Raw genomic sequence first — 22,201 nt, 5'->3', positions numbered from 1 at the left:
TTTCTTTAAGGTGACCGAGGAGTTCGCCGCGGAATAATACGGCCAGGGAAGGAAGAGAGTTCGTTATATAAATAGAGCCACGTGAGTTTTCTACGGTGACAACTGCGAACGGGAGAAAGAAGCTTTTGGGAGAGCCGAAGGTGTCTGAGGGGATAAAGGGGGCGGTGACAGAAGGTGCGTCATCGCAGAAGAGTGGCACATGAACACAGGATAGAGGAGGAATGTGAGTGTCTGCGGCTACGGTGACTCGGGAAGATAGCGGCTTGTAAGAAGGTGCTTCAGACGTCGGCGCTTAACACAGGGGCAGTTCACACATTGTCGACAACTGTAGTTCGGCACGCGCACAGTGAACGACAGCATGATGAGCGCAGAGGAAGTCCCAGCCTAAGATGATATCGTGTGAACATGGGGAAAACACGAATTCGACTACATACAAAATATTTTCGATGACCAGTCGAGCTGTGCACGTCGCAGAAGGTTGGATGTGATGCGCTGAGGCCGTGCGGAGAGAGACATCGGAAAGCGGCAGCGTAAGCTTCTTCAACTTGCGCCACAGTTCACCACTTGACACAGAAACGGCAGCACCAGTATGAACGAGCGCTTTCGCAGGAACACCATCAATATGCACAGTTATTTCATTAGCAGGTAAAAACGGAGGCCTTGAAGGTTTCGATATATGCGCACTTCTTGCCTCGGGAACTGCGATGGTCAGTTTTCCGTTTGGGCGGGTGCTGATCGAGGAAGCATCTGAGAAATAGAGCGGCGCCGTGGTGAGGGCGACCGATTCCTGTCGAAGCCGCATCGACTGATCCGACGTGGGGTGGAACGAAGACGGCCGTGGTGGCTCTGGACGATAGGAGTCCATAAGTCACCTCACCAGCAGTTGGGTTGTAATACGGCAGTAGCGTGCTACATGACCAGGAAGCTGGCAGGAATAGCAAATTGGCCTGTTGTCTGGAGTGCGCCAAGGGTTTGTTGATGGTTGTGTGGGGTGGCGAAGAGGAGGTGGGTGGCGACGGGTAGGTGGACTTGCTGCGTAGAGGGGACGGGGCTGTCTAGCAAGGTCCGCGACGCTTGACGGTTGGTAGCGATGACGGCGATGGTCAGTTTGGTAGCAACGGCGGCGATCGTCTGGCGGCCTCAGCGTAAATGAGAGGGGCGGAGATAGGCGGAGGATTGTATGTGGGAGACAGGGCGTCAGAAACTTGCTCTTCAATTGCCTTGCGGAGCGTTGGGGTCAGCGTGTGCGCACTGGTTGGGACGTACGGCACAAGAGACAATTGGCGCGAAACTTGTTCTCGGACAAACTGCTGAATTTGCTGCATTAACATGGTTTGTTCGGAGGAAACAGCGCCAACGGTTAACCTTGATGTAGAGGTCATGTCGAGGTTTGGACATCGAGGAAAAGTCTGCTCTCTTTGCAGCTCGTCGAAACTGTGACAGTGCTGAATAAGCTGGACGACGGTTTGCGGGTTTTTCGCAACGAGCATGTGAAGGGCGCCGTCCTCAATACCTTTCGTGATGTGTCGTATTTTGTCAGTGTCAGACATTACAGAATCGATACAACGGCAGAGGTCCAGAACATCCTCAATATCCAAGGTAAAGGTCTCACCTGAGCGCTGTGCCCGGCAGCGCAGGCACTGTTTGGCGCAGCGCTTGCGAACAGCGGGTCGGCCAAAGACTTCTGCGAAGCGCGTCTTGAAGGTTGGCCAAGAGGGTATTTCCGCTTTGTGGTTGTTAAACCACACTTCTGCCACGCCCGAGAGATAGAAATTGAGCTAAGCGAGCTTGTCTGTGTCATCCCACTTATTGTGGGCGCTTTCCGCTTCATACTGCGACAGCCAGTCTTCGCCGTCTTGGTCGTCAGTCGCGTTGAAAATCACTGGATCTCTCTGTTGTGGCATTCCAGAACAGGTGACAGATGGGATCATCACTGAAGGGGGCTGGGTCATGTTGTCAGGCATTGGCGAGGCGAGGGGCTAAGGTAGAGTCTGGGAACAGAGTTCCAGTTTGAGACAACCAGCACTCGCCATCAAATGTAAGAATACTGCTAGACGCACGCTGGGGTAGAGCAACCGTTTATTGGGCCTAACAGCACCTAGACAGCAACCAGCAGTTTCAGCAGCAGCTGCAGCAGCAGCTGCTGGAACTGCTGGTTGGCCTCCGCCACAACAAACGTCTTCTTCGTCGTTCTTAGAGCCCGTATTTGTCACTACAGATAATTTAAATTCGAATCAAATTTGAGTACTCTACTATTCCTTTGAATATTCGCGCAAGCCTATTCACCAGTTATTTCAAATTAGAGGGACGAGCAGCACGAAAATCGCTAGGCCAGAGCTTTGTATGGTTATCCGAAATTGTATCCTACAGGAGCCAAAGGGTCACTACATAAAAACAAAAACTTAATGTGGCGACTGCATTAGCCGCTCGTATGTTATCACGTTCTAATTCACCCTTGCAGCTAAACGGTGACTTTTTTCTTTTCTACACATTTATATGTAGTTACAAATTACGACAGTGGAGTAAATTCAATTTTGAAACACATAGTGGTACATATGAACTGTCCGCCTTTGCTTTTCTTGGAGCTCGGGTATGACGTTGTAGGTAAGGTTAAAGAAGTGAGAAACAAAAACGAACATGGACAACTCTTGATTCACAGTCAAGAGGAAAATGTGATAGTGCAATAGTGCCCTGTATGCATCGCCTTCTTAACTGCTAGCTTAGCCTCGGTTCTCAGTGCATGCCTAAACCGTGACATTGGCCAATTTGAGCTACTGTACATTGCCCACTGCAGGTGCAGTTCTTGTCTACCTATTCACTGTGGCACACACCCACTGTGGGGGATTCGACATAAATTGAAGTGCAGTTCTTAGGAGCCTCTCAGCAATACTTCTTCCTTTTGCGAATCAGCGAAGAATTCATTACACAACACACAAACCTGTGCAGCTGCTCCTTTTGTTCATGCGTTTGCAGCTGATGATATGTCTTAGCACTTTGTATTGGGTAGGAAATTAAAACGCCCAGTCACTGGAATTCGCATGTCTTGAGGCTTCGTGCGATTGCTCTCTTCTGCCAACCAATCTTACATGCATTGAGAAGACTCAATCTATTACATCACAATCACATAAAGCTTTTGTCCAAAGCAGTTTACAGTAATACTGAGACTTTGCGTTATAAGGCACTTGCTTACAATGCAAATGGTGTGTATTCGATGGTGACTCCAACAAATAATTTTTGTTATTCTTTGCGTCTTTCTTAATGTTTCGGTCAACAGCACGACAATTGTTCACTCTTAAGAATAGAGGCACCCAACACTGCTGTTGACACTGACACCAAGATTTCGGAGAAACCGGCTTTTTAAACATAGTTGCGTTAAAATAGGCTCTGTAGCTGCCCCGTCTATAAGTATTGGAGGTCTTTTCAGAACAGTCACATACTTATTGGGTTCGGAGTAGCCGCAGAAGACTAGTACAACTCACTTTTGACAAAGTGTAATTGATAATCAAAAATTACCAAATCTTGTCATTAGATCAACTAGATTGTTTCAGTTTTGGAAAGTAATCAATTATATTATAATAATACAAGAAAATGTACTTGATTAGGACTAATCGATTACTTGTGATGAGTAACGTACAGCTCTGCAGGTGCGGAACAGGACAGGTATTCCGAGGCAGCTTCGCAGTCAAGATACTTCGAATGTAGCCATTGCATCGAATTGTTTGCCGCAGATTCAGCTGCCTTGTCCGTGCGGCTTGCACTGGGAACGGCATCACTAGAGCTGTCACAGCTGGCCATTGGAAGTGCCAGGTCGGTTTTGTTATCGGCCGTTTCAAGGCAATCTGGAAGAAAACGCAAGGGTTTGTCATCTTGCGACAATGAATGGCAATAACCGGCTGTAAAGAAATGACAGAATTCAAGATCTTCTACAGAATTAGTTGGCATGAAGAAACACGATCACAATAGGACCATCGTTCACGTCTTTTCAAGCATGCGAATAATAATGTCGGAAAACGCAAGTACAGGCATACGAAAATATTGGGCGGGAGTTAAGGGAGCCAGTGTTATATACAAGGCTTAGCGTCTATGTATATTCTTAGGACACATTTTAAGGTAAAGTGCTTTCTTCTGTTTTTCCCATGTTTCCGTGTTGCGAAAATTTTCATCAGCCGTCCCAATGACTATAGTATCTATCAGAATACAATGAAAGTGTACGACACATATGAAAAATATTGGGAATGAATTTATGTAGTAATTATGCTCATACCATATGTAATTATTGTTACTACATGCAGATTAGTACAGTGGGTGTGGGCAGACAGAGCCCCGCTATAGCCTTATCGCAGTGTTATCTGAATATCATCAGTCAGGCAGAAACTGCGGAATCAGGGCATCAACAAAAACATATATAAACATCCCGGAAGAAATATACAGAGGATCATTTGCCGCCATACTGGTCTATGAAGAAAGCTACAGAATACGAATCAAGAATAATGTAAGGCAAGGGGATACGATCTCCCCAATGCTATTTACCACGGCTTTACAGGAGATTTTCAGAGGCCTACACTGGGGAGAGCTAGGAATAAGAATTAATGAAATGTACCTTAGTAACTTAGTGCTTCGTCAATGCCATTGCATTGCTGACTCACTCAGGGGATGAATTGCACTCATCATTACTGATTATACAAAGAGAACACAAAGCTAAGTCTCAAACTTGATCTGCAGAAAACGAAAGTAACATACAACAACCAAAGAAAACAGAGCTTTGATATAGGTATTATGCTATAGAAGTTTTAAAAGATTACATCTACTTAGGACAGGTAATAACTGATGAGCCGAACCACGAGATTGAAGTTGTTAGAATAAGGATGGGGTGGAGCACATTTGGCAAACACTCTCAAATCATGAGTGGTAAACTGCCACTATTCCTTAAGAAGAAGGCATATAATAGCTGCATCTTGCCAGTATTTACCTACGAAGTAGAAACATAGAGGCTTACAAAAAGGGTTCAGCTGAAGTTGAGGACCAAGCTGCGAGTGATGGAAAGGAAAAGGTTAGGTCTCACCTTAAGAAACAACAAGAGAGCAGAGTGGATCAGGGAACAAACCAGGGTTAAGGATATCATGGTTGAAATCAATAAGAAGAAATGGACATGGACCAGGCACAAAGGCAGGATAACCGCTGATATTTAAGGTAACTGTCTTGATTCCCAGAGAAGGCAAATGCACGAGGGGGAGACAAAAAGCTAGGTGGGTCAATGAGATTAAAAAGTTCGCAGTTGTAATGTGACCACGGAAAGCACAAGCACAAGACCGGGTGGATTGGCAGACTAAAGGAGAGGGCTTTGCCCTGCAGTGGGCGTGGTGAGAATATATATATATATATATATATATATATCTATGTGTATATATATATATCTATATATATTTATAATTAGGAATAAAGGAGCACACTTACGAAAATTCTATAATTGTTTACTCTACTTTTCGGCCGTGGCACGGCCGAAACGTAGAGTAAACAATTATCAAGTTTTCGTAAGTGTCCTCCTTTATTCGCAATTATATTTACACCGGACCCAGAAAATTTCTTATATATATATATATATATATATATATAAATGTTTTAAATGGGCTTGGAGTTTCTAGAGAAAGTTTAGCCATTAGCCATCCAGTGGTATGTAAAGTCAACAGAACCTTGGCAACCTGCAAAGGTAACCCTTCTGTGGGCAAGACAGATATGGTTGCTTGAAAAAAAATTGAGGGGTACTGTGTACCGCAAGATGGGAGGACTTGGCATATAATAAGGCTAAATCAAAGGGTTTCTTACTTCTCTTATATTATCACTGTACCATTTAGTAACTACATAAAACCAGCTAGTCCATTCTGCTCCCCTTCAAAAGTGCACATCGATAGTCCTCTTAAAACAGAAGACAAAATGCTGAAGTCTCACCAGTTTTGTCAGTGGCGGTGCCCGGTGCTGCCGTGGCAGAGGTGTCGGGTGGTGGTGTGGTGGAATTGGACGTGCCTGGTACTGCGGCGGTGGTGCCTGGCGCTCCCATTGTAGTGGAAGTAGCCGATGCAACAGTGGCAGTGATGGTGGGCGATGCTGTGGTTGCAAAATTTGGCTTTAAGAAATGCATAACTTACAGCGTTCCCTTGACACAGTACCACCATCTTGGCGTTACTTAAAAAAGGAGAGATCCGAGCTCCGGGTAGCCACAATGTTGCATACTCCCCATGAAAATGAAACCAGCTCTGTTCCAAGTTCTGTTTTAATAGCTTTGATTTCCATTTTGTGTATGCTTCATTTTATCAGCTTTCGTTTATTGTTCAGTTGCTGTCAGTCATTGTCATACCATTTCACAACAAACCAAAATATAACCAACTCGTTTTACAGAAAAAGCTGTTATGAGATCACAACAAGTGTTGTGAACCGTAGTTGTCCACCGGTGTCCGTAACCACTATTGCACGAAATAAAATAAAACTAAATAAATAGAAAACATCAAAGAAACAGGATTCCAACCCGGGTTCGCTCCATGCCAGCTCAGAATTATACCACTTAGCCACATCAGTGCATGAAATTGCATTGAAAACTGACCTTGGACCCTCTTCACGTCGAGAAAGCAATTACGTTAATTTGAGTAATCAACTTATCAGAACAACAACGGAACAACCAGGCATCAAAGAATGCGAGCTGGTCATCGAATGCTCAAATCTATTATAAAAGCTTCAGGCATAATTCATCATCAGCCACAGCATCAAAAAATTATACAAACTCCTTGCAAGTCGGTAGCGAGTACCATGCTTCTCCGAAGAATGACGAAGATTGGCATAGTGAATGCCTTTCGACAACACAAAAGATATGATGATTCATTGTGTAGTGCATAGCGTGTAGACAGGATAACCACTGGTCATAAAGGGTAACTGACCATGGTTTGCCAGAGAAAGCAAGTGGGTTAGGGGGAAACAGAAATTTAGGTGGGCAGATGAAATTAGGAAGTTAGCGTGTGTAAAGTGGAAGCAGCAAGCACAGGATGGAGTTGACTGGCAGAATATGAAAGAGGCCTTTGTCCACGTACTCAGGCTGATGATGATGACTGTCTTATATTGTACCACAACACTATGAAGCAGGACCGCATAGATACACATTTCGTGTATACAAGCCTCTTCGAACGAATAAAGTAATGCGGTCAAATTGAGTTCTTCAGGGAAAAACTAAGGGCTGTATGTTCCCATGCTATAATAATAATAATAAAGCTTCCATCACTCACCATTGTCAATAGTAGTGTCGGCGTCCTGGTGATCCATATCTTCCGTTTTTGCATTGAGTTTATCCTCAGGACGTCTACAAAGAAAGGTTATTATCATGTTTTGTTGTGTAGTGCATACGATAACATAAACTATAATAATAATAAACAAGAAACTGCTAACACCCTGGACAAATTGACTACTGGCAAGCGTATCGAAATTGCCTGAAGTGCAGAAGCAACTGAGTCTTATTTGTGCAAAGACATCCTTACAATTTCTGAGGTGCTTTCAAAGAAACACACAACTTGTTTGCCTCGCAAACTAATTAAGCTTGAATGCATAAACGATAAGTGCTGTGCATTGACATGACCTGTACTGACATGACCAAAATAGCACGCGAGCGTTCACTTACGATAGAAAACAGTCACAGTACATATTGATGTCAACTGTGGCCATGGAAACACTGGCAAGAAAGAGGTCATTATTTTCTGTGATATTAAAACTTTTGTGGTGCAGCTCCCTGGAGCTATCTCCATTTGTTTTATGATGTTTGTTCTGTGCAGATAACGCCAACTAGGCTACTAAGATAGCAGGATGGCATTGGATATAAGGCATTAATCTATGCGAATCACTTTTGCGTGCACTTTCTTCCAATCATAAGAAAAGTTCCCGTGAGTGCAACGGTTCTAGTGACTATTAATATGCACCTATTCCTGTATTATGTACCTAAATTATGTCATAATTAGACATTACACTTCTTTTGAGCCCTACAGAATAATTTCTGATCTCAGTTTTTCCTTACATGTTTCGTAAGGCATCTCCTACAAATGCAAAATATTGTGGTACGTTGCTATCTATAGAAAAAAATCTCCATCATTTCTATTGCAAAAACAGTATTACAATTATTACAAGCCTATTTCACCATCATGATTTGTTCTCCAAATTGATAACCTCAGCAAGTACGTCGCATGCTCATTGTGCAAGCGAGGTGTTGTTAAAACTTCAAAGGGGTGCGCCTCGCATGCTCATTGTGCAAGCAAAGTGTCGTTAAAACTTCAAAGGGGTGCGCCTCAGACAGGCAGAACGTGTCGGCTTGCTCCGTCAGGTGAAGGAGCGTGAATGGTTGTCGGTGAGGTGACTGTGTTGCTCGGGCAGAAAAGTCAGACTTTGAACAAGCCAGGCGAGACGGCACACGCAAGAGCGATAGCAATTTGAACACCTGAAAACAGAGGATATTCCTTTGTGCCTTCACCAGTTACTTTGAGTTAAAGGAAGGAGAAGCACGAAAATCGCTAGGCCAAAGCTTTGTATGGTTATCCGAAAATGTATCCTACAGGAGTCAAAGGGTCACTACATGAAAACTAAAATTTCTTGATGTGGCGACTGCGTTAGTCGCTAGCATTTCTTTAATATAACATTGCACTTTATTGTTATCACGTTCATGGATTCACCCTCGTGAGGAAACGGTGACGTTTTTTGTTCCTACACATTCATATTTAGTTACCAGTCAAGACAGTGCAGTGGGCGCTATTTTGAGACTCATCGTGACGTCAAGCACATTTAGCAATGGCAAATGTGCTGGCCAGCCTTTGCGAGACCCTGATGAATGACTTGTAAAATGGCCCTTACTTGTCGTCGGTTAGCAGCAAGACCCCCATGTCTGCACCACTTGTACTCTGCAATGGCTCTTTGGTGATGCTGGAGATCGGAAACTGTACATTGATGTTCTCAACTTCATTGTCATCTATATGGGCATCAGAAAAAGGTATTTGGTGGTTAGAGAGTGATTTACGAGGAAAGAGTACAGATTGATGTCAACAAAAAAATGAGCATCGGTTGTAGTGCATGAAGTTGTAGTATTAGTGATGATTTTTACCTAGTGAGATGTTTCGTTGACACTACTCGGTATAATGCAGACTTTATTTATGTTCTGCCATACTCCTATGGTGAACTTGCCTTGCAGCTGGCTGTTCTGTGTAAGTCGCGGGTTTGATTCTGGCAGCGACGGTATCATTTTGACGGAGGCAAAATCACGGAAGCTCATGAGGTGTGCTATATTAGTGCACATCAAATAATACGAGAAGGATGAAATTTCCGGGGCCCTCCACGAAGACAGTTCATTTTTGGCATGTACAACCTGAGGTATTTGTGTTTTGGTTTGCCTCAAGCGTGGTACGATAAAAAGTGGAGAAAAATTGACGATGCGAAGACTGGTGTATACCATCGCTGTTGAAACAAAATCAGAGAATTAGCATTTTCTGTTGTAGGCTAATTAGTGACCTAGCATTGGATAGCGATTACGAATTACAACATCCAGAAGCCTTAATTATGGCAACCTATAACAAATGCATTATCTTTTAAGGCTACAACGCACTTTCCTGTAAAAGGAACACTTGTGTTGATCAGTATATGTTAACGTCACCGAGACAGCTTGATGTTTTCGTTTTAGTGGCTCTGGAAACACCTTCCGATTCATTACTTTACAAATAACTTCCACAGAATGTGGCAAGAGTACAAATTTCAGTATGGGAGTCATGAGTCATGCATAGTAGAAAGGGAGAAATGGAATAACTAGGGCTAGCAATTGCAAGAATAATAATCCCTCCTCTGGGAAACGCATGCACGAGATGAACAGTAGGTCAGTTTAAGGCAGCAGAGCATGACCAGTACATCGGAACTGAAGGATTAACGCCACCTTGATTTACAAACAGACATTGCTCAAACAAAAGTAGTGCTGATAAAGAAAGAGTGTCTGTTCTTGTTGTATACATCCTTCGTTGGACACTTTCTGTACATATGTGTGTTCAAACGCATGGCTATTTCCAGATTCTCTTTTATGTATTCGCGTTTCACCCACGCAAAACTTATCACCGCTCAGCGCTGACCATGCTAAATGTTTGGGAAGTTTCACGATTGTTTGAACTCCTTCCATTAAGATTACATGCAGGACACCACCACTCAAGCTTATTTGAGAGCTTACGTGAGCCCGTGGGATAAGTCGTGAAGATTCGATGCCGCATGTATAAAGTTTGACGTAAGCCCCCACAGAAATGTTTGAGCGACGGCCGACGCTCTATTTATTTGTTTCAGAAATACTGCCAGCCTCACACATGAGGCCTTAGGCAGAGGTGGGTGACACATAAAAGGTAGCATATAGAAATACAACAAAAAGGAAAACATACCACGCGTAGCTACTCTATCAGGAACTATAGTGCACCAAATTGAAGTGCCAGTAATTACACAATTAAAGTTAAACCCCTTTATAAAAGGCATGCTCTGGGCAGCAATTCTTGTTTTTATTATACGAGATGTCTCTTATAAGCAGTAGACCTCGTATTCATTTTTCTATCATTCTGTATTTTACTGTAGGCACACTGTTGTCTCTTATACCCATTTGTCTTTTATATCAGTGCCTCTTATAAAGGGATTAAACTGTATAGTGATCTTTGCATACATCACTGAAAAACATAGAAAAACAAAAAAAGCAACACGAAAGCAATGACGACAAGCACTTGTTCATAAAAAAAACGAGAAAAAAGAAACAGTCATATAACGAGGCAAAAATCAGCAATGTGTCAGAGTACAATGCTTTGATCACAAGTATTCCAAGATAATATCTTGAGAAATATTAAAGGACAAGGAGAAAAAGATGAAAGTCAGGTGGGATGCTGGTGTTTAAGTTTTGCCTCGAACGACAACATTTTTGCAGTTTATCAATTCCCCAAGCAGAGCATTTTAATTAGTGACAGTGTGCTGAAAAAAAAAAGAGTTTTTAAAAGATTTTCTTTTATGGGAAGTTCCCTTTAGTTTATTTTGATGCTCAGAATGAGTACACCAGGGGTTAACAGTATGTATACTCGCATCCTTGTTTAATCAGAGCTTATCGTGGTAAATTAAAAACATACTTCAATCCATCGTGTTGCCGTCTTGCCTGCAATGTATCTAGGTCAGCTCTTTTCAACAGTTCACTGGAGAATGTAAAATAGGTGTATTTATAAACAAACTGCATTGCTTTTCTTTGAATCAATTCGAGTGTAATAATATTTACTTGGCTGTGAGGGTCCCAGGCCACAGATGAGTACTCGAGTATTGGAAGGATAAAAGTTTTATATGCAATTAATTTCAATTTCGGGGTAGATTTGTGCAAGGAACATCTTAGAAAGCCTAATTTCTGTAAAGCTTTTTTTTTTTTTCAATGTATGCAATATGCTCATTTCACTTAAAATCTGCACTTAATATAACTCAAATATTTATTTAACGAACAATAGTTTCTGATGACTGATGGAATAGGAGTATTGTTAAGGAAGACGCTTACTTGTTACGGTCATAGCTACCGTTTTGTTTTCATTAACTTTCATCTGCCACACTTCACACGAAGAAAATATTTTTATTAATGCTGCGTTTAAAAGAATCTGGTAAGAGAGTTTTGGGTCTGCCGCTATCAGTATACAGCATCTATTAATGTAGTCCGACACGTTTTTCAGGCCCAGTTACATCCAAATTAAGATTTTTGTCTTGAACAGGCGCAGTTTCATCAGTATATTATGGAATCATTGGATCTTAGCATTGCACATTCATAAATCGTGACGACAGATATATGCACAATGCTAAGACCCCATGAATCTATGCAGCAAAATGCAAGGTATTGAGTAAGGGGACAGAGAACAGTATAGTTTTTTAAGCAACCTAACGTCGAAAGCCTGCATTGCCACTGGTGGCAGGATGACCACTTTTAGTTCAGAGCTTGACCGTTCTACCTGTGCACTATCCCCTGGTGGTGTGTTGATAAATTTCTCATGTACTTAATGTACCATATACTGACACGATCTAGTTTTAAGGAGTTTTCAGGTGCATTGGTATCGCTTTTTAGAGTCATTCCTCGAGAGTTTTGGTTGTTCAGGAGTAGCAACGGTGGTCCTACGTGTCAGCTGCGACCAAAGACAGCGCATTGAAACGTTCGCATAAGAAGTTGTGCTACTGTGTAACTGTAGAAGACAATAGTTCTACACATACCATCAGAGGGGAGCACGACAAGGCAGGGCATCTCAATATATTGTCCCTCGTAGGTACCATCAGCAGACTCACTGGAACAAAAACTTATTGTTGTCAAGAGATGTACCGCCAGCAATGCGAAAGCATTCTGGTTTCGAAACGTCACAATATTTGCACAGATGCGGACTTTTGGGATCGATTTGAATGCACTAGAATTATGGAATGAAGAAAAGTAGTGTACGCACAAGGGCTAGTTGTCTTTGTTATAGACACAGTATTAATGGGACCTAACAGACGTTCATACCAAAGAAAGTATGGGGGATATGATTCGAAATAATTGTAATGTAAAAGCGAAGAAAAAAGTGGACAAAAAGATAACTTGGCGTAGGCAGGGACTAAACCTGCGACCTTCGAATAACGCATTCGATGCTTTACCAACTGAGCTACCACGGCGGCTATCCTCCATCTACTTTATGGGGTATATATGTGCACTAAATGTGGTGTCAGAGCTTTGGACGTGTTATTCAAAGGTCGCAGGTTCAGCCCCTGCTCACAGCAAGTTTTCTTTTCGTACGTTTTTCTTTCCTCACATTTACTACATTGCAATTACTTCTAATAACGTCCCCTGTACTCTCATTTGCAAGATTATGTGCTAGTTATCATATAATTATGAAGGTAATTTGGGTTGTGCTAGTGGACATGAGGAAATATATGAAAAGCACAAGAACTAGCAAGTGTCGTGATAGAAAACTATAGAGAAACAGTTCTTTCACTGAAGCAAATATTTCTCTAGAGAATGGCCCGTCAAGCCTGTTATGGTCACTCGTCGGAAATGCTGACCACCACTTCCGAAACCATGGACAGCTTGAAAACGGCTAGCCTCACGGTATAGGGTTTTATCGCAAACATCATGCTAGTGTTAAAGAGAGTTTTGTGTAGCCACACCAAAAAGTAGTAATAATGATAGATATGTGGGAAGTGTTGATGAAGGAGCGAACACCATGTGATTAAGTTTAATAAATATATTGTTTTGTTTAGCATCAGCTTTGCTGCTAGGCATACTTTTACAGAGCATGAGCGTCGGTACTTAGCGGTCAGCAGACTAGCACAAGTAATATGTGGCACCAACACTCAAATTTACTGCAATCTATATTGTTGTTCCAGAGAATACTTGTCTGAAATGTGCAATATATTTTAAGTGCACTTGCTAGCTATAAACGCAATGACACATCTTGAGAAAGTATTTCTTGAAGTATAAATGAAGGGGTGTTCTACGAGAACTGGCTGGTCTGATTTTTCCAAAGGTTTGCAGTATACAAAACAAGTATAATTAAGAAAATATAATTACTAAGACCTGATTAAGAATGCTATAAACTTATTGGCAGAGCTGTGTAATTTTGCACTCAGCATAAGGCTGCATTTGCAACTTAAAGAGTTTACGTAACACGACTTTTTTTTTTTGTGGAAATGAAGATCATGAAGAATTGGTGACATACAAATTGAACAACATTATGCAACTCCATTGAATGAAAAAAATAATAAATAAATGTGATAGACACTCACCCCTCTCTCTGCTGCCAATTTGGCGCAGTGATTGTACCTGGCTGTGCTGTATCAAGGCTGCCATCTAGCTTTTCAACCAATGATCTTCCTACTTCCGGTTGTAATAACAGCCATAGTTCCAGATCACCACTGGATGGTACAGCAACACGTGATGGCAAAATTGAAGAGCTAGAGCAATCTCACGAGTAGATTTGACACAAGGTTATTTCGCTCACCGGAGATTCTGCTAGCAGCCACTATCGGTGTTGCCTTGAACATCACTAAAAGTTGAGATAATGCTAGAATACAAGCTGAACTTTCGTATTAAAAACAGAAGTGCAATATGATGGCTGACTACAACAAACTAAATGGAGCACTTTACAAGGCACCTTGTGAGCACACCTCGTTTATTTCAATCACAATTTCTTTATTTCAGACATATCTAAAAGAGAAATATGTCCACGAGGCAAGGCAAAAAGAGACTCATGTCTTCTGACGAGGCCTTCACCCCGGACTTACATGTCCGAAGCAGGAACAGAAGTCAGCAACAAAAGCAGAGAAAGCGTGTCAACAAATAGAAGTAATTAAATCCTTATTATGGAGCATGCAAATAAAAATCAATATAAAAGAAATACTGCAATATAAATATAAGAAAAAGGTTTTTACAAACTAATAATAGAGCAAGTAAATATCTTAGTGTATGAAGCACATACAATACAAAGCAAAAGGTAAACATCAGCATTTTACGATACATCACTGAAAGCTTATACATTTGTAGGAGACAAGGGAATTAGCTTTACTTGTTTTTTAAATGAGAAATACGTGTGGTTCCATTGACTAGCATGATTAGGGATGGGTTTGAATTACACAAAAAATTATTTGATAATCTAATGTTTTAGTGCGGTAGTTAGTCTGTGGTCTTGATCCTGTCAGTCAAGACCACAGACTAACTACGGCACTAAAGCATTAGATTGGAGCTCGCTATGGCCTGATTACAAAGATGGCATCTCTTATCTCAGTGGCAAACCAGTGCCACACACATCATTACGTCTATTTTTTACACATGCCTTGAGGAAAAAAACACTTGTGCTCGAACACAGAACAACTTGCCATGCACGACGCGTTGGTTCAATCCTCACGAGAATTGATATTTTTCATTAGAGATTTATGTATTTACATCTGCCCAGTGTTGTCGCTCGCAGACAATGATGAATTTTCCCGCTTTATCAATTAGACACGTACGTAGGCACTGACACCGGAATTACTGCGAAAGGTGCTTTCAACACTACTGGGTGATGCTCTGCGTGGTCTGTGAAGTGAGCCATGTACATTTCACCGCCGCTGTGCCCCTGTTGAATTGAGCATAACACGAATTTAAAAAAGCTAGAAAGTGACGCCATAGCGTGAAACCCCATGTAATCACATAGCCGACTGCGAGCGAGTGAAAAGATATGGATGTGAAAATGAAAGGATGCGCATGCGCCCTCACCATGCCAGATGGCGCAGTGATTAAGTTTTATCAGGGGAATTTTTATTCAGAATGGCAAATAAAAATAGCTACTGAAAAAATTGAGAAAGTAAACAATGAGGATAATAAAACAGTGAACCTAATAAGACTGTTTGAGCTAGAGCTTGCACGTGACAAGTCACCCCGGAAAAGAAGACACAAACCCAAAAGTTGGCGAGATGAGGAAGTTAAGAGCCATAGAAAAACGTCAGGAAGCCTCTAGGAAACACAGACATGCTAAGCAACAGGGTTAACCGACAGAAGATGTTGAAAGAAAACGGGAAATCTTTCTAAGCTGTAGAAGGGATGCATCCCTTCTGATCAATGAAAAGATTAGAAGAAATGGAGCTCAGTGGCTGGCAGAAGTACATAAAAAAAGAAAGGCAGCTGGGAAATTTTGGAGCCATCTAAACTCCCTAAGAAATGAGACGAGCCTAGAGGAGAGGTTTATAACTACAGCTCAAGGTACTAGGCTAGAAGGGGATGAAGCTATTGAATATATAAGAACAAGGGTGACAGAAAAATTTCAACAAAGAAGTGCTTTATGTACCACAACAGACAAGGATAGATCAAGTGGTGCAGTGGCTTCGTTTTCACGAGAGTAGGAAAGGGCTGAGAAGAGGGTTCCTAGTAGTACATCAACAGGCCCTGGCGGCATCCCAATTATGCTGATAAATTGATTGATTTGTGGGGTTTAACGTCCCAAAACCACCAAATGATTATGAGAGACGCCATAGTGGAGGGCTCCGGAAATTTCGACCACCTGGGGTTCTTTAATGTGCACCCAAATCTGAGCACACAGGCCTACAACATTTCCGCTTCCATCGGAAATGCAGCCGCCGCAGCCGGGATTCGAACCCGCGACCTGCGGGTCAGCAGCCGAGTACCTCAGCCACTAGACCACCACGGCGGGGCCAATTATGCTGATAAAGTAATTGGGTCCCAGGTCTAAGCAAACTTTGCGAGAGGCAACGAGCAAAACAATAATCGATAGTGAAGTCCCTGATAGATTGAAACTTAGCAGGATGAGCATGATCTATAAAGGAAAGGGGGACAAAGCTGACAAACAACTACCGTCCTATAACAGTGACATCAGTTGTTTATAGGCGGGTGATGCAGATTATGAAAAAAAGACTGCGGGCATGGCTAGAGTATGAGGGGGTGCTGGGGGAACAGCAGAATTGGTTTCGGAAACACAGAAGGTTGGAAGACAATCTGTTCTCATTGATGCAGTGCATCGAAATAGCAGAAAAGATACACAGGCCCCCCGTGGTTGGCATTTTTGGATATCAAGGGAGCGTACGATGGCGTTATTCAAGAGGGCTTGTGGGAGATACTGGACACACTAGGTGTGGAAGATGGAGTCACTAATCTTTAAAGGATATCTATAAAGGTAACAAGGTAGTTATAAAGAGGGAAAAACAGGTATCCAAGCCTACAGAGATAAAACGAGGGCTTAGGCAGGGGTTTCCTCTGCCACCCCTGTTATTCATGATGTACCTACAAGGAATAGAAGCCAAATTAGAGGGGAGTGTACTTTGCTTCAACCTCTCTTTCGTCAAACTAGAAAAACTAATTGAACAGGCACTACCAGCATTGATGTATGCAGATGATATAGTACTAATGACCGAAAACAAGGAAGACTTGAAGGGTTCGCTAGATATTTGCAGTAATGAGGGAGATAGGTTAGATTTGAGATTCAGTAAAGAAAAATCAGCAGTAATGATTTGTCATTATAATGAAGGTAGTGAGCTTAAGATACAGGAGGTCACGCTAGAGATAACAGATAAATACAAATATGTGGGGGTATGAATAAGCAATGGGACCAAGTACCTAAGAGAACACTGAATATTTGTAACGACTAAAGGTAACAGGAATGCAGCAGTGATTAAAAATAGGGCACTGTGCAATTACAATAGGTATGATGTTGTGAGAGGAATTCCAAAAGAGGTCATGGTTCCTGGTCAGACGTTTGGCAATGCGGTCTTGAGCATGGTATCAGAGGTTCAAGCAAGATTAGGAATTAAGCAACGTAGAATAGGCACGCTTGCTTTAGGAGCTCACGAGAATACACCAAATCGGTGTGTACAAGGTGATATGGAATGGACATCATTCGAGGGCAGGGAAGCTAGCAGCAAGATAAACTTTGAGGAGCGATTGAGAGAAATCGAGGAGGAACGTTGGGCTAGGAAGGTTTTTCAGCTATTTTAACATGAGAAATGTCAATACAAAATCAAGGAAGCAAACCAGGAAATCGATGGGTACATACTTAGAAAACAGCAGGAACCAAACCACAAAGAACTATCGGTTAAAAAGGAGGTGAAGGAAACGGAGACCGACATGTGAAGAATAGGCATGATTAAAAAGCCAGTACTACAGATCTATCGAACTTTTAAGCAGGATATTGTCAAGGAAAGGATATATGATAATTCTCGGGGTAGTTCTCTACTATTTGAGGCCAGGGCGAGAGTATTGCGAACCAAGACTTATTGGGCCAAATACTAAGAGGTATACACAGTATACAGTGCGTGTGAAGAGAAGGAGGAAACTGCCAAGCACTTGCTTATGTTTCGTAAAGGGCTTCACCATATAGTTCAGGATGATGGCGCCAATTTTTTCAAATCACCGAAGTTTAGGCGCAGGGAAGGCAAAATAGACTAAGTGGGTAGAAATAACTAGAAGGAGGTTATCCGATTTATGGCTACATTCAAGGCACGAGTGAAAATTAAATCATTTACTGCAAAATGCTAGCCCTTAACTTCACTATTTAAAGGTGAAAAAGAGAAATCTAGTTTTTGTTCAGTGAGTATTACAGCTAGGTGGCCTTAGCCGCAGCCTAATATAAAGGGTACAGCCATATCAGTCCATACATTTATCTATCCAGAGCCATATATACCTTCTTTTTTTTGGGGGGGGGGGGGGGGGGATCCTAGTTTTATCAGATTGTGGTCGTTGCGTGCGTGCCCAGACTTATTTTGCAGACTGGCGTACATTGAAGAACGCTAGGCATCAGAAATTTTCGGAGCATCCCATTACAGTGTCTCTCAATCATATGGTGTATTTCGGGGCATTAAATGCCGGGTATGGATAGCCACGGCACACATTATACTTCACTGCAGCCCTTGCTAAGAACCTTGACAATCTTTGAAAAGCATCTTTATTTTTTCTTATTCTCGGTAAAATGCACCCTTCATTTGAATTTTGGAATAGAAGGGTGAGGGGTAACCTGCCCTGGCTATGGGCCCAAAGGCTTAAGTTAAAGGGGGTGCGTATGCCGTAAGCTTGGATGTTCGACATGCAAATGCGCATGTATACCCGGTACAGCATTGTGGCTTGGTCAGAACATGAAATATCATGATTAGGGATGTGCCCCTAAGATTTTACAACTTTTATTGTCTCCTCGTATAGCCATTTCATAGCATACCAGAATTTCTCACCGAGTCGCGTACGTCTACTCGCTAATGAAAAACAATGTACAGGCACGAGCATAAGTGTGCAGATCACAGGATCGCATGGCCAAAGGCATCGACGCACTATCTAGCAATGAGGTGCCTGCTGCAGTGCGCATGCGTCCTCTCGTATCAATTGGCCTTTCATGTCGCTCTCTCCAACGAGATAGTAGCCAAAACAACACGTACTTGGGTGTCGCAGTCTTTGCTTCATCGAATTTGTGCGTTTTTTTTTTAAATGTAGAAGCTGAGACCTGTGTCGGTTCCAGCGCCGGGATTGTGTAGTTATTTATGCCAGCCGATTCGTAACTAACCGTAGCTAGTCTTGCAAAACCTGATGAAGCCCAGGCGCACAGAATTAAATTTTGTCAGCTCAGCTTGTCTTTGTCGCGTTAGTCCAAGTTGAACTTAAGTGAGTCTAGTTCAGTGAATGTAAATGTAGCCGAATCTAATTCGGCCTAGTTGAGTGCATTATCCCCTGATAAATTCAGGCGTAAGTAAGCGTAAGCCCAGTCCAGACTGCTGTTTTTAGGTTAGGCGTAGCAAAGCTTTTATGCACCCAGATGGCCGAGAAAAGGGTCGAGAAAAGGACACGTATAGCGAAATCCATCTATGCATAGTTGATTATGCTATCATTTAATTCAGCTGAGAGAAATTGGCCCAAATAAGGCAACATTATCGTGGCCAATTAATCCAAGTCGACTTTCCCATGAGCCTAGAGGTGCCAAATTCTGGAATATGCTAATTACTACCTAATTGATACTACATAAATCAAGTTAATTTATGTCTAATTAGCTTCAGTTAAGACGTGTACAAGTTATGATGTACTAATTAGTCTGGTATCCGATCACATTCAGAACATACTGGAGTTTATGTAGTGTAATTAGACTAATTATACATAACTAAGCTAATGAGGCAGCACCAAGGTAAGCATAGAAAAACCTGACTAAGTGTGGTTAATTATGGTATCATCAAACTAGTCTGAATAGAATTAGGTGTAACTAAACTAATTGTAAGAAAAACAATTAAAGTAATTGAAGTTGAATTTTTATGAGATCAGCGAGTACAAGCCAAGGAAGTTACTAATTACTAATCAGCGGGTCCAGTCTGATTAAGCTAAATTAAACCAGCCTTCAAACTAATTTCAGTTGTGTTTTAGTACTTGTTACGCTTGTTTTATCACAGCTAGGCTCATTTAAGTTCAACTTTCAACAAAGGCAAGCTGAGCAGACAAAACTTAAATTTGTGTGCTTGGCTTCATCAGGTTTTGGGAAGCTGGCTATGCTTAGTTATACCAATAAACCGGTATAAATCACGATGCGAGCCTGGTGCTGGAACCGGCGCTATTGTATCCGCTACGTAAAAAAAAAAAGAAAAACAATTTTGTTGGAACAAGGACAGCGACACCCCGTTGTCGTTTTGGCTACGAGCGCGTCGGAGAGTGCGACATAAGAGGCCAACTGATACGACAGGATGCGCGTGCGCACCGCAGTCGGCGTTGATTGATATGTGGGGGTTTAACGTCCCAAAACTTTAATGTGCACCCAAATCTGAGCACACGGGCCTACAGCATTTCCGCCTCCACCGAAAATGCAAACGCCGCAGCCGGGATTCGATCCCGCGACCTGCGGGTGGGCAGCCGAGTACCTTAGCCACTAGACCACCGGGCGGGGCACCGCAGCAGGCGTCTCGTCACCAGATAGTGCATCGATGCCTTCGGCGACGCAATCCCATGGTCTGCACACTTATGCTTACGCCTGTGCTTTACAAGTGCACTGATGTAGCTGAAGGGAAAGTGTACTCTACAAAAGACAAGGCAGTGCTAAAGTCAGCGTAACCTCAACCAACGCCTTCTCTAGGAAGATGCCTGCCGCATGAGAAAAAAAAAAAAAAAACAGCTGCCACAACTTTTTTCTCCATTTTGAAAATGTTCTCGGTCGCTAGCGCCACCTGTGGCGGACGGTGCAACAACGCAACACTTTGCATAGCCTCCGAAACAGTAGTGCACAGTTGCAGGTCTCGAACAACTCTCGACTGACGCGCCTATATGGGCCACAGATGAAAAACGCTTAGCTGGTACCTTAGAAGTGTGGCAGCTTGGGCTAGTTGGTATGGCATGACAATAGTTATAGCGCGAGAACAAAAAGACGACACAGAGACAATGAGGACAAAACGACGACACAGAGACAAGGACACGAAAGTACCGCCCGTTACCGTGATGATAGTGTCGGTCGCGAGCGCCACCGCGCGGAGCTTGTTTAAAACAAGGCAGGCCAACTCCGCTGGAAGCGCGAGCCATTCCTCAGGCATCTTTCTAGAGGAGGCGTTGCCTCAACGTGTGCGTTGACGAACCGCAGAATAACAACACAACCGCTGATACTAGGTTTCAAGAAAGTTGAAATTACGAATAGAAGGCGGAAGTCTTGTGACGCAGAAGCTATATACCAACTAAGATAGTAGTCACTCTTAAGTACTACGTTTACGCTTATTAGATCCACTTGATCAAATCTGCAGCTGAGATTAAGCATGCAGCATTTAATATCCAACTGCTTCCAAATAACTTTTTGCCGTACAAGCGTAACTCGGCCTAAACCTCTTGAAACACCGCGCGCGCGTTTGTGTGTGTGTGCGTGCGTGTGCGTGTGTGAGGATTCTTTAAAGGTTATTACAATGTGTACTCCAGCATCATATATTGCAGTTATTTCTTGTTTAGCAAGTATAATATAAATGTTTAGTAGGAACACCAGTAGCACACCGATGTAAGGCACCTTAGGCCTACAAAGCCCGACAACCCGCATTATGACAGCCAGTAAACACAGTAAAACAGAAAAGAAGAAATAAAAAACGGTGCCTTCACAGATTCGCCAATTGTAGCGCGCACGCAGGCTTCATTAAAAGAAAAAATATGCCATAGAACCTTACCTTGCATTGTCTTCAGACGTGCCTGCCTGCTTTGTTATGCCATGGCCGCCATCAATCGCTGAATTTTGTCCCATTTTTTCTTCACCGCCCATGTCCGTTGTTCTACTAAGACTCTAAGCACATAGGAAAGGCACAGACACACTTAAACTGACCGATGTTCTACAAGGGCCCTTAGCACAAACTCACCACGGTAAGGAAGGCTCGGGCACACTTGAGCGTGTCGTGAACGTGGCGCGCAATGTGACGAAAAGCTCGGCGTCGAACTTCGAGGTATCACACGGCGCATGCGCACCATTTATTGCGTGCTCAGTGTGTCGGAATATTAGCGCGGTTTTGTTATCAGTGGCGAGATGGCGCAACAGGCTCGCGTTCGACGAGCTCTCAAGGTCGCCGCCATGTCATCTTACACCGTCGTCGCCGCCTCTACCAAGCGCTCCTAGCTCACTTTAGCACCGCCCACACGGTCGCGCGGAGCGTGGTATCTCCTGCGCGCCGCTCATCAAATTCGGGAAAAAAACGAAGGTCATTTCGCAAGCGAAGGAGC

The 22,201-nt window shown here is 42.8% G+C and overlaps 1 protein-coding gene across 24 annotated transcripts in view; it reads right to left on the bottom strand.

The window, feature by feature from the left end:
- LOC119181662 (uncharacterized) overlaps positions 1-21,984 on the bottom strand; it is a 115,249-nt gene extending 93,265 nt beyond the window's left edge. For 8 of the 24 annotated variants that reach the window (XM_075875704.1, XM_075875713.1, XM_075875712.1 and 5 more), the window contains exons 1-7: positions 21,658-21,907; positions 13,801-13,929; positions 12,259-12,329; positions 8,875-8,989; positions 7,269-7,342; positions 5,947-6,102; positions 3,635-3,839 (exon numbers count right to left, since the gene is read on the bottom strand). In XM_075875704.1, the coding sequence (XP_075731819.1) occupies positions 3,635-3,839; positions 5,947-6,102; positions 7,269-7,342; positions 8,875-8,989; positions 12,259-12,329; positions 13,801-13,929; positions 21,658-21,749 (842 nt within the window). In that variant the 5' untranslated portion in view covers positions 21,750-21,907. Of the gene's footprint in view, positions 1-3,634; positions 3,840-5,946; positions 6,103-7,268; positions 7,343-8,874; positions 8,990-12,258; positions 12,330-13,800; positions 13,930-21,657 lie in introns of all 24 variants that reach the window. The other 16 variants (XM_075875711.1, XM_075875715.1, XM_075875708.1 and 13 more) reach the window with 8 other exon arrangements.
- Positions 21,985-22,201: the final 217 nt, after the last annotated feature.

This window comes from Rhipicephalus microplus, chromosome 10 (genome assembly GCF_043290135.1).
Source record: "Rhipicephalus microplus isolate Deutch F79 chromosome 10, USDA_Rmic, whole genome shotgun sequence".
NCBI classification, from domain to species: Eukaryota; Metazoa; Arthropoda; class Arachnida; order Ixodida; family Ixodidae; genus Rhipicephalus; species Rhipicephalus microplus.
This window is presented reverse-complemented; position numbering and strand designations above follow the sequence as displayed.